The following is a 17,710-nucleotide window of genomic DNA, read 5'->3' as shown; positions in this document are numbered from 1 at the left end:
CCAACAATGAATGTATCATATTAACAAGTATTGTGTGTGCATCAAAGCCTGATATATCTTATTCCTCTGTGCCGTAGAACTCCATTGTTGTCCAAAAACTATTAAACACTGCGATCTGAGTAGGATCAAAACATTGTCCTGATTAAATTTTGTGGCTTAAAGTAGGTGTGCAGACATTACTTTTTTCATTGATGCTGCTTTCTGATAGCCTTGCACGTATGTGATATGTGTATAATTACTCTCCATTAACTCAAAAACTATAAAAACACTGTTTGCACTGGGTGACATGTTCTTCATTAGGGGCAGTGGAGGCCTGAAGGTTAGAGAGGCGAGCTTGAGACAAGAGGGTTTCTGGTTCAATCCTCTGGACCGGCAGAATATAAGTGAAAATGAAGAAGCAGCACTTGCCCCAACCTCATTACCACCACTGAGGTGCCTTAACCCCAACTATTCCAGTGGAGCTGCTCAGAGACCAGCAGATCAGACTGTGGTTGTACTGGTCAGTTTCCAGGTATGAATGTGTAACTGTGTGAATGTAATCAGGCTGTGCCTGAAAAAGAGAGCATTGCTCTCAGAGAAACTCCCCTGAATAAATAAAGGTTAAAAAAAATACCATGAACACACACACTGTAATTTATCTTGACTCAATCCCACACACACCTTCTTGCTGCCAGAAATACTCACTAGAGCACCAAATGTAGATGAATCCACCGCTGAAAATAGTCCCAAATAAATGCACTACTTCCTCTTGTTTGAGTAATGTTTCTTGAAAACTACAGCAACCAGCTGTTGTTCCTGGCACTCAACAGTGAGACTATAGTGACCATATCTTATTATCTTATAGATTTTGAATGTGTGGCATGTAATTGTGAAATGAATGCATTTTGGGTTTGTTTAAATCAGTGGTATTACTGAAGTAATCCTATAATATTACATATGAAGCTAATGAAACTACATATGGTGGTTCTTTTTTACGGTATCCCATAATATTACCATAGACTCGGAGTATATGGAGCTCGATAGGGAGACTATAATGGCCAACCGCATTATTGTTCTTTTATTTGATCTTATACTATTTATTATTATGATTTCATATATATATATATATATATATATATATATATATATATATATATATATATATATATATATATATATATATGTGTGTGTGTGTGTGTGTGTGTGTGACTCTCTTTTAATTTTATTTGTTTACTTTTTATTTCCTGCGGTCAGCTACTTTGAACTGTTTAACATTCCTGTATCATATTAATACTGCTATATGATATTCCTGCTATAGCCTACCATTATTTAAATACACTCTTCAACAGCCAGGCTGCTGTTAGGGCCAGTTTGGATATTGTACAGAGAAAAGCAGAGTTTGTGCATCATGTGATGCAGCTTTCTGCGGGAGCTCTGACCCATATTTCATACGGATCCGCGTTTGTTTCCGGCAGCCTTCAAAACGCATTTATCTTCAGCACAGTCGGCAGAACTGAACGAATTAGGCCTGTTAGAGCGCGCTCATACTGTACGCGCTTAAAGAGAAGATGCCAAAAAAAAAAAAAAAAACACTCCACTCTTTATATGTCTTTTCACTGATTTCCTCCCGTAAGCTACTATATATTCTATACTTTACCTACAATATAAATATTATATTCAAAAGAAATTTTCGATATAATGGATAGAGTTACGACAAGCTGAAAACATGATTCAAGAGGAAAGTGCAGACTACTGCCGTTTTTACAATCTAATTATGAAGTGGAATGTGTTTTGAAACAGAGCAGAAAACAGAAAGCAGTGTGCAGTATGGTGAAATCCAGTGCAACACGCCTGTAATAGCTTTTTATTTTAGCTGAGACTGCTAGAGTTGGTTCATACAGTATATGTGGTGTTGTATTGGAGTGCGTTGGATTTTATTTTTCGTATTTTAGCCTTAGGGAAATAATGGCCGCATGGAGACAATTATTGTTTGTTTTTTTTTTATCATTATTTATCATAACATTTTACTATCTAAAGAGCCAAGGTGTAATAGATTTGAAACATGCAGACACGACAGAGAGGCCCGCAGCTCAGACTCATCTGGCCATTAACACGCTCGTTCTGACCTTATAGCGATGAGGCTGTTTAAAGCAGCAATTAATTGTTTTTTTTTAGAAGTGACAGTTAAAAAGGTGAATATGGCTGAAATAAATGGAGAGAGGCTGTTTTATTTGAGGACAGCGTGACAGCACCTGCCGGCAAAAAAACATCTTTATCAGACAAATTGTCATCCCTTCAGTTCCAGCGAAATATCTCATGACGAATGAAATAATAATAATAACAATAATAATAATAATAATAATAATAATAATAATAATAATAATAATAATAATAATAATAAACCAATGGCATAATAATTTATTTCGATTGTTGCCGACTAAAATGGGTATTTATCAATAATCATGAGGGCACAAGCCTTCTGCAGCTCTCCAACAGTCTCTCTGGCTGATGCTTTGCTTTCCTCGTCAATACAAACCGCAGAGGATAGTTAGAGGCTGACAGTGATAAATGAGCCCCTCTGTGCTCCAGCCATCTTATTTATTTATTTATTTATTTGTATTTTTCTTCCCGTAATGCAGGAGCAGACGAGGAGCGCTGGAACATGTTGGAAACAGAAAGTGAAAATAAAAAAAATCATTAGCATTTCATTGAAAACGAAGGAATTTATTCCGTTTTATAGGAAACAATGTAACTCAACCCCCCCCCACCCCCCCACCCCCCCATTTCTCTACATATTTCTCTTTCACTGTCACTCTCACACTCACACGCACATCATGCAAACCACTCAGCAGTACAGCCGACACAAATACAAACATTTAGTGAAAGCTGCCTGCCGCTGCAGCCTCCGAGTTCACTCTGATTTTCTTGAATTTGGGAGCCGGACCATCCATCATCCCTGTCACCATCAATCCAATAACGCAAGACAACTGCAATCCCGTCTCATATTGAACCAAAGCTGGCTACGTGACCTGCTCCAACAACTAATGTTGTTGCTTAAACCATTTTCTCCAACGCCTACACATGATGACCTGTCTCCATTTTAAAAACGAGCCAGCGGCAGGAAACATCAGGCCTCCCGATCTCCTTCACATGAAACACTCTGCTGCATCCTTGTGTTTTTTTTCCTCAATTAAGTCTTTATTTTCGTTTTAGTGCAGACTTCTTCTCTGTGTTTTGGTGCTATAAAACTATTTAAAACATTGTCAAAAATGGAACTCAATCTGCCATGATCAAGTCTTTTCAGTTCCACACAGAGTAAAACAGAAAAAAGAAATGCAATGCACGGAAAACAGAAACGAGCATCCAAAGATTTTTTTTTTTCTTAAAAAAATCTTGGTTTTACTTGGGATTCTTTTAAAACATGTCAGTGGTAAAAGCTCACTCTAACTTCTAGTGATCACAAGCGCAAACATGGACAGAAACAGCCAAATAAAGAGCACAAATCTATACAGCACAACAATTAAAACTCTCACTGAGTCCTCATATTTTTTTAAAAAGATATTCCACAGTGTTTTTGTTTTGTACAATAAAGCGTGTGTGTGTGTGTGTGTGTGTGTGTGTGTGTGTGTGTGTGTGTGTGTGTGTGTGTGTGTTTCTTTGTACATTTTTTTCCGAGAGGGGATGGAGATATTTCGGATTTGGGGGTAAAGCTTTATTTAAAAAAAAAAAAAAGAGAGAGAGAGAAGAAAGTTGTCATCCCCGTGGTCCGCCGTTGTAGAAAAATAAATAAATAATTTAAAATGAAGTGGAGGAGATGTGTCAGACCGCTTCTCTCCTTTATGAAGTCCTTGGTCTTTCTATTTTTCCGTGCAGCCTCCTCAGCTCACACCCAGTCTCTCTGTTCAGTTTCACAGCTCAGTTTAAAGTCAAAGTACTTGGGCGGCCTCCGGTGCAGAGGGTTAGGCGTTTCCATGGTGATGCTCTACACGCGCTCATCGTGCAGGCTCGGGGCAATGTGAGGTGGAAGTGGTCAGGTGGGTGTACGGTCAGGTGGGTGTGACGGCGGCTGCAGCGGCAGCTCCAGTACTGAGCTCCACAGCCGGATGAAGAAGATCCCTGAGCCAACCATGGAGGCCTGGAGACAGACAGAGGACGGAGGGTTAGGACAGACACGTCCAGGGGCCCCTAGCAGAGCTTATCTGGCTCCCACACACGCCAAAATTACAACACTGAATTTTGTTGAGTGGATCTTTAGTTCAATACAAATACAAAATTCAGTAACTCTGTATCTCCAAAATGTCAACTTTCATGAGCTAAGACAAACAACCATGTTAGATGTGACAATTAATATTCCAGACATTTTGAAGTTTTTTTTTTAAATGGTTTATTTAGCTAAAGAAGTAGCAGTTTAAGAGTGTATCCTGGTGGCCGAGGAGGTAAGACGCCCACCATGAACAGCAAAGTCCCGGGTTCCTGTTGTCGCAAGTCGTTCCCTGTGTCTCTCTCTCCCTCTCTCTCTCTCTCTCTGTCTCTCTCCCTCCCTCTCCCCTCGTCTCATCTCTCTACTGCCGTCCGAAGGCATCAAATATCCTTACCATACACTGAACATACATACATTGGAAATTTTGTCAATCCATAGATTTATCTGAAAATTTCAAAATCACCAAGTTTGGAGATACGTGGTTTTCTTTGGACAGTAATAAGAGGCAAATCAAATAAAAACGATTTAAATCGTCCATCCAGCCTTATTGTAAGTTTTTGGGACAAATTTAAATACATCCAAATTAAACAGTTGATGTACAATGTTTATCATCTACACTCAAATCAGAGTTTTTTTTTTTGAGTGATGTCATGAAAAATCGAATCTGTTACCACAAGGGACTTAATTGAGCCTGTATCTTTGCTTAGATAAGCAAGATGTAACACATAAAACAAGGCCATATTTTTGTATAATATTCTTAATTTCAGTAATGTGACACTGAAGGATGACAGTAAAGAATGATGACTTTACTTTAAATTTTGACTATAAGTGGAAGGAACCACCGTACACGGTCATGTCATATTTAAGAAGACGATTCCATCAAGAGATCAAGTATGAAGCTGAAACTTTTTTCAAAAATATGAAGTATATAAACTGGATGCATAACTTAAGTTTTTCCTCTCGACTAATGAGGGTAAAGCCTAACTGTTTTACTTATTTATTGTTTAATTTAATTATTTGCTGGTGGGTGAGTGATGTGGGAAAATCTTTGTTCCACATCTCCTTGTTTGCTGATGAATTTAACTCACTGATTGAAAATATTTACCCCTTTAGTTTGATAGAAAAATATAACTTAAGGTCTACTTACTTGCTTTTTCTGGAGCTTTTAACTGAATGTGGGATGCATAAGTTACGTCTGTCAAACTGTTTCCAAGCTAAAGAATGAGCTTTGATGCTCATTTTGACTTTAAGCTTTGAATTACAATCTCAAAATATTTGTTTCCCTCTATGATTATTTTTTTTAGAACAAAATTATTAATGAAAGTCTTTTTCCTCTCCATTGTATTTCATTTCCTTCCACATATTCTCTAACAAACATGTAAACCTCACATGTGCAGTATATAATAAAGCATATGGTGGAGCCAGCTGTATTGTGCAGCAGAGAGGAACATAAAATAGTGCAGATTCAGTCATGTATTCCATAATGGCTAAATGTTATGGGTCAGGCTTTATCGTGCATGGAAAACCCTCATATTACTCCAAACACTGCTCTCTTCCTTCCTGCAGTCCTAGGGAAATTTACTGCCGCAGTCAGCATACGCTCTCGCCACAGATCAAATTAGGGGAGGCAAAAACACCCAGCTCTATTGAGCTATTACTGTAACTAGTCAATGATCATTCAATGAGAAATAATTAGATTAAACACTCTCCAAAAATATGTAGCTGGCATTTATTCAGGTTGAGAGCCTGATGTCTCTATGTAGATCTAGACTTATGTTTTTTATTTTTTTTTTTTAGATGAAGCGTCACTATCTGGTTTTTGAACTTCATTAACAAAGCTGGGAGAATTATCAGACAAGGAAGAGGGGGCTGTGTTGGCGAAAATTGGCCATGGTGAAAAAAAATGAAGCAAATGCAGCTCCTATTTACATATAAAGAGCTCTATTAATCAAGGTAAGTGTCATTACAGCGTGGCTCATTGAGCAGTGGAGAGTGGGTGTTAAATAAAATTCTCTGTGCTCGGGTGCCTCCGGCAGGCGATATGTCTTGATTTGAGAACTGTCAGCAGTGGTGGGGAGCTGATAGAGGCTGCAGGAGGGGGAGTTTTACCCCGATTCTTAATCAGATTGCAGGGTGAGGAGAGATGGAGGAAAAGAAAAATGGAGGAAGAGGGAGATAGAGTGATGGAGGGGAATAGAGGAAGTGGTGTGCCGATAGAGTGATGGAGCAGAGTGTGTTTCCCACACACTGAATTTATTTAAGCGAGCTACAGACAGATTTAACTCACGCAGAGAGATTTTTTTGTTTGTCTATTTATTATTTTACTTCAAATAAAGTCCAAGCAGCACACAGCTGACTATAAAATTATTTTACGCTTCCAGGTAACATAATCTTAACTTTATTCCAAATTACTAAAAAACATCAAATGTATGTGTCCTCTGCCTGAACATCATTCATAGCATCATAGTGGTGCTTTTGCATATCTTATTTCAGATAGAGTCTCATCTATGAAGGTTACAGTTTATTACCAACAGGGTCTTATTTTTACAATTATTATTATTTTCCAAATGACTTAGAGTCAGGCACATCTGGCTGTAGATGTTTTGACTGAGTCATTTTGCTTCTGTTTGGTCCCTGATGTTGATGACTTGCAACCAATACCGATTAATATTTTTAATTTTTTATGATTCTGTCATTTATTCTTTATTTTCATTGTAAATTGTTATATGTTTTTTTTATGACTGCAACCCTGTTAATTGTGCTGCTGCCTGTCTTAGTGAGGATGTTCTTGTAAAAGAGATTTCTAATGTCAATATAGACCCTTCCTGGTTAAATAAAGGGTAAATAATAAATGAATAAATAAATACATGAATAATGTTGTCCCATTGTTTCTATCAGTTATAACACTGTATCAATGCCATAGCAAGAAAAACTACTGAGGTAATTAGTCCAAGTTCCCATAATGCAGCCCCTCCCCCCACTGAAAATTCAACCAAACACCAAAAAGTCCAAAAGGTTGCTAAAACTTCCCAATTCCCAGAAAAAAGTGACTCCTCTGTGGTAAATACTGTCCTGCATCATACTCATATGATCATATTGGTACAACAAAGTGTGATAGGTGAAGAAACACAAACAGTCACACAGATTGTACGCTAACCAACAGTTTATCCAGATGATCTAAACCACTTCATTTGGGGGTCAAACTGACAGTGAGTGAACCTGAAATGTCTATAAATGTCGATTTTAATGCTGAATAGCAGTGCACTCACAAGCTATGTTGTCTTGACAGTGCTAACACTGATATTGTGAAGAGGTATATGGGTCTTGCATTAAAATAACTATGAAAATCAATTTGAAGTTTTCCAGTGGAGATTAGATTGGTAAGGAAGGGAATGGGTGGAATAGCGAGATGAGTGAAAGCAGTGCAGTGCAAATGAGTGGGGGGAAAGGTGGAGTTTGTTCCAAATGAAGAGAGACAAAGACTGCAGTACAACCACTACTACTTACTTCACCCTGTTGTTCAGGCTCGCCTCAGTGGAGTGGATTTACATGTAGTGCCACTGCCCATCCATACCCATATTCATACCCATGCCACCCATCGGCCCTGGAACAATGAGTAAGACCACTGTTAAATCCCACAACATGACAGACACTCCATAGTTTCACAGAGATCATTCTGCTGTACAGCTGCTAGCCTGCAATAGTGTCTGTTGCAGCTTGAGCTTTGATGCACAAAGGAACACAAAGAATAAAAGTGTCCTATCATATGTTGTATCAAGTGTCGTATCAAATACTAGCAATACAAAGTGATTTTCATTTAGTTATTGAGGTATCTTGTGAACATTTCTTGTATGTAAGAAAATATTTAACATCTAACTCATTATTTAAAGTGACAGTTTCATCTCTTAGTGTCCACTACAGAAAGAGTTCCAGGATATGTGTGTATAGCCTTGCTTAGCACAAAGTAGGGAGGAAACTGCGAGCCTAACTCCATCACAAGTGGCAAAATACAAATGATCTGATTCAGAATCAGACTCCTCTCATCTGAGTCACCAAGAGAATTTCAGAAATGTCAGACTGTTCCTTCAATTGATGCTGTGTGGTCAGAGAGTGGCCACAAAATTCAAAAAGTTCACGTTGATTTAACAGATGTCTTTTTAATACATTTTTAATACACAACACACACAACACAGCTGCTTTGGCAGCAGAAATAATCTCACTGGTTAAGTTCAAAATTCATTCTGGAGGTATGGAGGAGGTATCGGGGGTGGAGAAGCCCCATGCCTGTGATGGAGCTGGTTATTGCTTATGTGCAATTGTGCAGTTAAAATTGATTAAATTGCCCTGTATGGAACATTATTGGTTGTCACTCTGTGTGAACACTATTAACCCTCCTGATCTTCTCTACCCAGAGGAGGTTGTTATTCCACTTTTCTTAAAGACAATTGGCCCAAAACACATCAATCAGAGCATAAGTTGTTGGCTTTAAAAGAAGAATCTGTTGATAGGAACTCAGCTGACCACAATCAGAAAGGCTTGTTTAATGTAGATGTAGAGAGATTGCTCACCTCCAGGTCGGAGACCCATGTGCTGCTGCCCATCAAGGACAAAGCCTCCCATTGGCTGGCCATCTGGACTGTAAGCTGTACCCTGACTCACTGAGAGAGGAGGGGAGAAACCAGACTGTCAGATTGACCCACGCAGAGCACATCTATCACTCTGCTTCAGACTGAAACACTGATTTTACAATGAAAAGTCAGCTCAGTCTTAGGACTGGCTCCTCTGTTTTCACACTGCCCTTTAAGGGAAAATTCACTGTTGTGAATATGATGATTTCTCAAAACTAGGTCACCTACATAGTAGAAATGTGAAATTATTTTTGAAATTGGTGCCCTATGATTAGAGAAAACTGAGAAAAAGGCAGAAGATTCCCCATATCGTTCTCAAGGGGGAATCCTACAACAACCAGAATGCATTCTGCATGGTCCGGTCCAATAAGACTGACTGACTCTACTGGCGTGTTAACAGCCAGCAGAGCAGGGCCTGAGCAGTGTTATATCTCTACTGAGGCTTATTTTCATTACAGAATGTTTTTCCTCATCAGTCTGAATATATTGTAACGGTGTACGAGGATCATAAAAGAAATAGCACGCTGGAGTCAGTTATGTCAATCATTGCAAACTTACCAAAAGCTGCACTTTTGCACACAAGCCAGAGCAGCTGATGGACAGTCAAAACACCTTAGAGTCTGATGTCTCTATTTGAGCTTGTTTTGGGATGTTGGGTTGGGTGAACGGGTGAAAAACTGCAACTAAAAACCATTTCTTTTACCGATTTATGACGAGGAGGAGCTGGACCCCGGATTATACTGATTAATAAAAGTTAATTTACAGGTAATTTAACACAGTCGCTGTTCACTGTTCTGTAATCAGAGTTAAAGTCTGATATAATATATATAATATATATAGTTTTCTGTTCTGTCTCCATTCTCTTTGACAATTGTCACCGGTCGATGCTGCAAAGCTACCCCAGCTGCAGCGCCTGTCTTTCGACTGTCACTGTAACATCCCTCTGGTGGTTGCTTCCTCCTCCACACTGTTGTGTCTGATTCCACAGCGCAATATTCAGCCTTGTATCATGAAACTAGTTTTCTTCCAAATATGCTGAAATTTGAAAATATTGGGAGAGTATGTGGGAAATGTATTTTGTAGTCTAAGGCAGATCTCCAAAGTCTGCTGGATGACGCATTTTGCATCAACCAGCGTACTTTGGCCAGTAAATTGTAATGATACAATGCTGGTTGAAAATCAGCAAAGTTTCCCTTTAACCTGTCCCCTCCACCTGTTCTATTGCATGGAATTTAGTATTTATTACACTGAACACTGAATGAACTGCAGCTTTACCTGCTCTGTTGGACTGGTCGATCATAGGCTGGACTATTCTCCTCCTCGCATTGATAAACCTGGAAAACAGAACAATATAATGAGATTTTACAATTTGATTGGAGATAAAACATCAAAGAAAAAACAAATTCTTACAAGCTTACAGATGTAAGTCAAATTGAGCATGCAGGTTCATACTTGACCATCATCTGTAAAAAAATCTAAACTCAAGGTTGACATAATTGCTTTTGACTGTATCTCACAGTCTTCTTTAACTACATTTTATCATGTGACCTTAGTATCACAGATATCACAATACTTATCACAGAGATTTTTAACATCTTTAATCTATGATCTGTCAGTATGTCAACAATCAACAAGATCACTATTAGTCAAAGTAGAAATTCTCCTTTATTCTGAAATTCCTGAGAAGAATCACCTTCCAACCTTCTGTTAAAGAAAATACATTTAGATGCTTTAGATTAGGAAATATTTGTCTTACATTTTAAGAGGTCTTTTTAAAATGTGTGTCCTTGCTCTGCCCTGTACTGTCCTGTCTTTGACTAGTCTACTTGTAATTATTAAAAAACATTCATCCCCTAAAACATTTAAAAAATATTTAATGAATTCATTTCCAAAAATTGTCAATTTCATCTGGCAGCTTTTGAAGAACTGGAGCCCCACTGTATGTCTTCAGGGTTTTGACTAATAATCTAGTTTATTCCTGTTGACATAATCTGGGGTATTTGGAGAAAGTCACATAGCTTAAAAAATCTATTGATTTAGGATTAGCCCTGTAGCCTCAGGCTGTAATAAGGCTAACTGCTTTGCCAATGTTTTGCCATTGATACATACACCAAACAGACAGTACAGTGAGTTTGCAAGCTTTGATATCTGTATCGGATAGAGCCTTGACTAAAGCCCATGGTCGTCTTTACTTGTGGATTAGAGGTGGGCAGCTGTGTAATTAGGTCTGTTGGAGACCTGATACACTTAAAAGCAGACTCTTTGGTGGATTTTAGAGAGGGATTAGAGCGGCAAAGCAATGTCATCTCAATTAATCCAAACCTGAACCCTTTGCAAGCTGCCAGTAAAATGACATGCAGAACTGTATCATCTGAAACTAAATCCAGAATGTGTGATTGTTTGATTGGACCTATCTCCAGTTAAGCTGTCTACAAAGGCAGCTCTGCCTGAACACACTTTAATCCATCATGTCATACATGTAAAATGAGGCTGTGAGGAAGAGGTGGGATATGATTCATGTTTTACAGTCTTACGGTGTCACCATAGTACATGTTTTAGGCATGCCATTCAAAAAAAATATTAATCCAACAGTCACTTACAAGGTTTCAACCACATATCACTGTCTTCCTCAGTTATGATACATATACAGTATGCAGTATAAGCACTGGAAAAAGCTAGTATGTGGACCTTAAGTTAAGATTTGACAAAGAAATGACAAACTGTTGGCATGTTAGTGGCAAGACAATAACATATATGAAAAAGACAAAAAACATTTATGCACTTTGAAATGTTTTCAACTTTCAACAAGGAATTCTTTAATTTACTGAAATCTCATGCCTATTAATAATTAAGCAAAATGGCTATGTTACTAGAATTGTCTTACTCCTGGTTCCCATGAGGGTTCCCATCATACTCTGGGTGATATGTTTCAACGGAGACAGTCATTTAGATGTGGCCTTCACTTGAGGCTTGTTTGTTTTTTTGTTTTTTTTACCTAATATTCTTTACATTATGTCAAATCTGTGCCATGAAAGCTCATGTTGCATTGGCTAATATCAGGTCCTATATCCACTGTAACCATGGATGTACAGTACAGGCAAAAATCACTGGATTACTGACGATACTGAAGAAAAAAGACTCTTGTAGACAAACTAACATCCTGAGATGAAGAAAGAATGTGTACTTATATTCAAAGTCACAGTACAAAACACATATCACAAAAACAAAGACACAGATTGTGTGTGTGTGTGTGTGTGTGTGTGTGTGTGTGTGTGTGTGTGTGCATGCCTGAGTGGATGTGATATCAGTCAGATGTTATGCGACACCGCAGATGATGCACAGAGTTGGTTTTAGAGTGACTTACCAGTTGTTCACTTGGAGGATGGTGAGGCCCGTGTCTTGTGCTAGCTGCTTTTTCTGTTCCTCTGATGGGTACGGGTGCTGTGAGTGACAAAAAGATTTTAAAAATATAAAATGAAATGAAATGAAATAAATGTCAAGTCTTCAGCCAAAAACAGCTTGCATTCATTTTGGGACCTCCATGTCTACAGCTGATCTGCCCTTAAGTGCAGGCTCTTGTACTTCAAGGAAAAACTCACAAAGTGTAATCATATTCGGTGCCAGTCTCTGCCATGTACAGTAATTCCTGGAAGTGACTGCACTCTGAAAAATTTGAGGCTGACCACGGTTTGGCCCCCTGAACACTTCAGGCTAAAAGCGCGTGGCATTGTGTGACAGTATTTGACATTATTTGACATTGCTTGACAAATGATCGGGTGGGATATAAAGAAGCACAATAGAGGCTTTTGTTTGAGGCCCCGGTAAGGCCAGGCCCCCAACCCCTCCCCACCTCACTCCATCCCCCTGTTCTCCGGACCCAGTCCCTCTGCTGGCTCTGTGTGTGTGTGTATGACAGAGGGAGGAGGGCGGCAGATGGTAGACAGAGGTGACCCGTGTACTGGGAGCAGGGTCGCGGGCCAGTCACCATTCTGCGGCTGTCAGGCAAGCAGCCGCCTCCTGTGGTCATCAGTGAAGGATGAGCTTCCAAACACTTCATTTTTAAATTCCCTTTCAGGCTAAGTACACAGACACACACACACACATATATTGTCACACTTGTATATGGAGACAAACAAAAGCATACAAAAAGCATGAATACACAGCGCGAATGTAAGCACACACACTGTACCATAAAGCAGGAAATAGTGCATTTGTTGGGGACTATTTTCAGTGGCACATGTTGGATTCTTGTTGGGTCTTTTAATGGGATTTGTTGACAATAAGAAAAAAAAACATTACAAACAGACGTATCCTTTAAGGAAAAACACACAGTATCTCTGCCATTATGTTCATTTTTGCAGACCTTAATCTTTGCATTTTTTCTTGTGAAATACTGGGTAGTTTTACCTCTTCAAAACTCTAACATTATTAAATTAACCAATCTGTGAAGGGGAAATCCCTCTTTGTTTGCACTGGTCACCACTCATACACATACATGCAACCTATTGCAAGGGGTCACATGTCGACATAGCTTCACCTTCACTACAAACTCATATGCCACAAAGGTTGGAGACCACTGCTGTGCAGTACCAACACTCATACATGCACATACACACATATACATGATGTGCACCAGAGGGAGTCGTATTTTGATTCAGTAATTGATTACTCAAACAAAACCATTTATTGACCCCTGTTTTATTGAATACAATTTTGAATCCCTGAATGCAAAGATCAATAATTTATAAAAAAAACTGCACCAAATAAAATTATTGAACTCTTGACATTACATCATCAGTCTATACTTATGAAGTTGCATTTTTTTTCACATTTTCCTATAGTTTCTGTCATGTCCTGCTCCACTTCCTAGGTCATGTTTTCATGTTTTCTTATTTCATGCATTTCCTGTTTTATTTTGTAATCACTAATTCTCCCTCTTGTTTTAGTTTCACTTCCTGCAATTTTTGCACCTGTATCTCATTGTCTCCCCTCTCCTAGTGTATTTAGTCTGTGTCTTTCCTTTCCCTTGTGCCGGTTCGTCTTCCTTCCCTGTGACAAGAGTCCCAGCCTTTCCAAGTGTACGTTTGCTGAGTGTATTACTTTAACCTAGTTTTTGACCTTGCCTCAGCCTACTCCTTTGTCTGCTTGTGTTTGACTGCCTTCTCATGTATTGACCCTTTTGCCCAAGTAAAGAGACTTTTAATTTTGAAAACTGTTTTTTTGTGTCTGAGTCGCGCATTTGAGTCCTTGCCTTGTGGTACTTAGTTCTTGTCAGTTTCTCACTAACCTCTTTGAACCTTTGCTCCATCTTCACTCCACATTCACAGGCTTATGGCATATTTACAACAGGTATTATCTAGGCATGCTATATATAGGGATTTGTGTGTGTGTGTGTTTACATATACACTAGGATACTCAGAAATGCCATCGGTTGGTGTGAGTGGCACTACATACAGGACAGTTTATTTGAATTTTTTAAAAAAGTTGTTTGGGTTTACGGCCACAGGTTTTCAATGAACATCAAGTATATTTATATGAATGAATAGAGGGGACTGTCAGTGTTCCAGGCTCTGAGTTTTGGCACTGCAGTACCCACTTTGCTTTGGTTGATGTAAACAGGAAGTTTAATGTTGCTATGGAGTCGAGGAGTTAGCTATCTCAGCCCAGTTTTGTCTCAATTAGATTCAAAGGGTGTAATAATTTCTAAACAGATTTATTGACATTCATCTGAAGTGGACCAGAGAAATTGCTATGAAAAAGCACGTTGTGTTGATTCCAGCAGTATGTGTATGACATGTGTGTAAAGATTTGACTGAATTATGATCCTGAGGAAAAGGGGTGAGACTTTGATGTATAATGTGTTAACTGGTTGCTATGGGTAAACCTGCTGTAAGGTCAAAACATTGGACCAGAAAATCAGAATGATTTGTTCTTCTAATTAGACGATGGAATATTCAGTGGAATTTTTAACATAATTAATGTGCCTCATGAGTGTCACTCAGAATATGAACAGATAATTAAATTCTTTGTCTCAACTGAAAAAATGATAAAGCCTCAGTTGTACATGTGTGACACGACACTTGTGACCTCCAGTGGATTCCAGGTTTTGCTCCCAAAACTCAAACTTTGGCATCAGTCTTTGAATGTGGATTAATGCAAGGTTGCATGGAAACCACCAGTTACGGCCACACTAATGGGACGATAATGAATAATATAATGAATCGAAACTTTTCACAGCTGCTTTCTCTATAGCTTCCTCACAAGGGGATCTTTTAAGGTTCTTCAGAATGGACGACAAAAGCAGGAGGCTACGACTAACGGTGGAGAGAATCCCCCCCAATGGTCTTCCAACCGCGGGCCTCACACCGCAACGTCTGACAAAACATAATCCCGCTCCTTTCACACCCTCAACGACTGATGAATGCTTGATCGCTTGGGTGTTGCAATAGGCCTTTCAGAGGCCAAAGTCCCCTTGCACACTTTTCATAGGCACATCCTGCCATGGCAAACACTTGTGCTTAACAAATTAGGCCTGAAAGGGGATGAGGAACAGAGAGGGGATAATTCAATTATCCTCCTTTTTTATCTAGAAAATCTAAAGGTGGGCTTTGGAAAGGAAGGGATTACTCTGAGTACAGGACCTGTGTGGGCCTTTTACAAACTAAACAACTAAGGGGTTATAACACATCTAAAAGTGGGAGAGGTAGAAAAATTGAGGAGGCAGCAGTGGTGGTATCTTTTGGACCTTGGATAAAAGGTAAAGCTCTCCTCATGGGGACTTGCTCACCCCCTCTTACAGAGCTCCAAAACAGTGCTGCTGCTTCTGAACAGGAGGCTTCTGATGTTGATTTCTGTACAAACCCTGGACTGGTGTTTCAAAAGGGACATTTAGACTTGAGTTTGTCTTTGCTCCATTCTTTTACAATTGAACAAAGATGAACTTAGTTTCAAGATGCCTTTGGGAAACCCAGCCTGGGCTCATTCCTGGGCGAAGAGGCATCATTTCAAACAAGTGTTGCCTGATGGAGGGGCTGGGGTTGGACAACATTCATTTCTAGCATTATGTGAAATCAGTGCAGGCTTGCTTTTACAGAGGAGGAGAAAAAGTATTGTGTTTGGAAGCTATAAAAAGCCACAGCCTGATGTTGCTGTACAGAAAGCAGTGAAGGTAAACTTAACAGGACTCGGGGTAGATTCTTTTACCGTAAGGTGCTGGAAGAGCCACGCTCTCATTATATTTGTGGCTACTTTGGGGAAGATGCCTCGTTTCTTCTGCCTCTTCTTGTCCTGGTCATCCTCATCTCCGGTGCCTGGTGATGCCAGGCTGTTGTCGAGGCCGTCTCCTGTGATCAGAGACAAGAGGAGTCACATTACGAGAAAGCTTTAATTTGGCCCCGTCGCCTTCATCCTCCTCTGCAAAAAACGAGCCATGAAAGGGCGTTCAGAGGGAGATTGTGTTCCTATGTGGCATGGCAGCACAAGATTCTTCCTCTCACCTCTGCTTGACTCCCTGGCCACTGGATAATGAAGAAGAGTTTGTAGTGTGGGAGCTCAATAAAACCAAAGGCTATTAATACAATCTGAGCTATGCGTTTGACATGAGGTAATGACTGCAGGAGCTGTGCGCCTGACATGAAATAATGAACGCTCAAACTACAGTCGGGCTCGGTGCTATGTGCTCTTATTTATATGTGACCTCTGTCTGAAATAAGACTAATGATTTCCTTATAAGAAAAAGGAAGAAAAACAATAACAAAAACACAAATCTAGTCTGTGAATGAAGTATGAACCCAATAACATCAAACCTTGTTCTGTCTGAAGTTGGACATGAGGCGTTCATTTGGGTACTGAGGCAGAATGAGGGGGGTGTGGGTGGGTGGGTCGGCAGGGGGTGAAGCCATCACCCTTGCGTTCCCATGTGTTTAGTGGCCGACACCCCCCCACCCCACACACACACCCTCCCCCCTTACCCCCACCATCACAGAGAACGTCTGTGTCGGATTGTCTGCAGCACAGCGTCATGCTGGGCTCTGGATCCTGCCATTAGCAGCATCCCTGTTTGATTTCAGCTGGAAACTGGCGTGGATCGAGGCAGGAGGCTTCCTTTAAGCTGAGATTTCCGCCCCTGCTAGCTAACTCACTCCATCTCGCAGCACAAGGGGTACTCTGCTCCCTCTCCCTCTCTGCCATTAATTGTGCATCAGCCGAGATGATTTACTTTTAACAGTGGTGGTTATTTTTCTTGCCCTCGGGGCAGAGAAGCCTTGAAAGCCTGCCTGGAGGGCATGTGAATAATGCATCTGAGAGACTCCTCCCCCGAGGCGGGACAGGAACCCTACTTTTCTTAAGATTTGCCCTAGCATGTCTTTTTGTTTTTAGAGATGCATCAATCAAATGCGCCTATATGCACCATATTCATGCATAAATATTTCAGCTAATGAATATTGACATTAAAAAGGATGTGTTCTAGGGTCAGGGGCTCGGGGGGTTGTGGGAGTTTTGACGGATGGTGTCCAGCTCTGAGTCATGGACAAGGTACAGGGTTCACACTGCCTCTGTCCTCTACTCTTTACTTTGTTTTGTCCTCTACCTTTCATACAGCCTCTGCCAGTTAAGTTATTTCATGGGCAAAGGTTCCCTGAGGGGACAGGAGGAGGAATTTTTCTCTTTCGAGTTTGTGAAACTTAATTTTTTAACTGGCTGGGTCAATTAACCCCTTAATGTGAAGTTTCTCCCTTTAAGTTGCAAGAATGTAAAAGTCATCTTATCCCTTACTGTTTTACAATATTATATACATTATATTCTGTGTCATCTCACTTCAGCTCTTCATTGAAGCTATGTTTCCACTGAGTGAAATATTCAAACCCAAGGCAACATGTTTTTATGGCTGCACCATTCCATG

At 39.8% G+C, this 17,710-nt stretch overlaps 1 protein-coding gene across 2 annotated transcripts in view; it reads right to left on the bottom strand.

The window, feature by feature from the left end:
* Positions 1 to 2,775: 2,775 nt before the first annotated feature.
* Positions 2,776 to 17,710, bottom strand: part of meis2b (Meis homeobox 2b) — a 29,870-nt gene continuing 14,935 nt past the window's right edge. For both annotated transcript variants that reach the window (XM_067572904.1, XM_067572905.1), the window contains exons 8-13: positions 16,012 to 16,151; positions 12,173 to 12,249; positions 10,084 to 10,142; positions 8,749 to 8,838; positions 7,688 to 7,784; positions 2,776 to 4,114 (exon numbers count right to left, since the gene is read on the bottom strand). In XM_067572904.1, the coding sequence (XP_067429005.1) occupies positions 7,726 to 7,784; positions 8,749 to 8,838; positions 10,084 to 10,142; positions 12,173 to 12,249; positions 16,012 to 16,151 (425 nt within the window). In that variant the 3' untranslated portion in view covers positions 2,776 to 4,114; positions 7,688 to 7,725. The remainder of the gene's footprint in view (positions 4,115 to 7,687; positions 7,785 to 8,748; positions 8,839 to 10,083; positions 10,143 to 12,172; positions 12,250 to 16,011; positions 16,152 to 17,710) is intronic.

This window comes from Thunnus thynnus, chromosome 18 (genome assembly GCF_963924715.1).
Source record: "Thunnus thynnus chromosome 18, fThuThy2.1, whole genome shotgun sequence".
Taxonomy (NCBI): Eukaryota; Metazoa; Chordata; class Actinopteri; order Scombriformes; family Scombridae; genus Thunnus; species Thunnus thynnus.
This window is presented reverse-complemented; position numbering and strand designations above follow the sequence as displayed.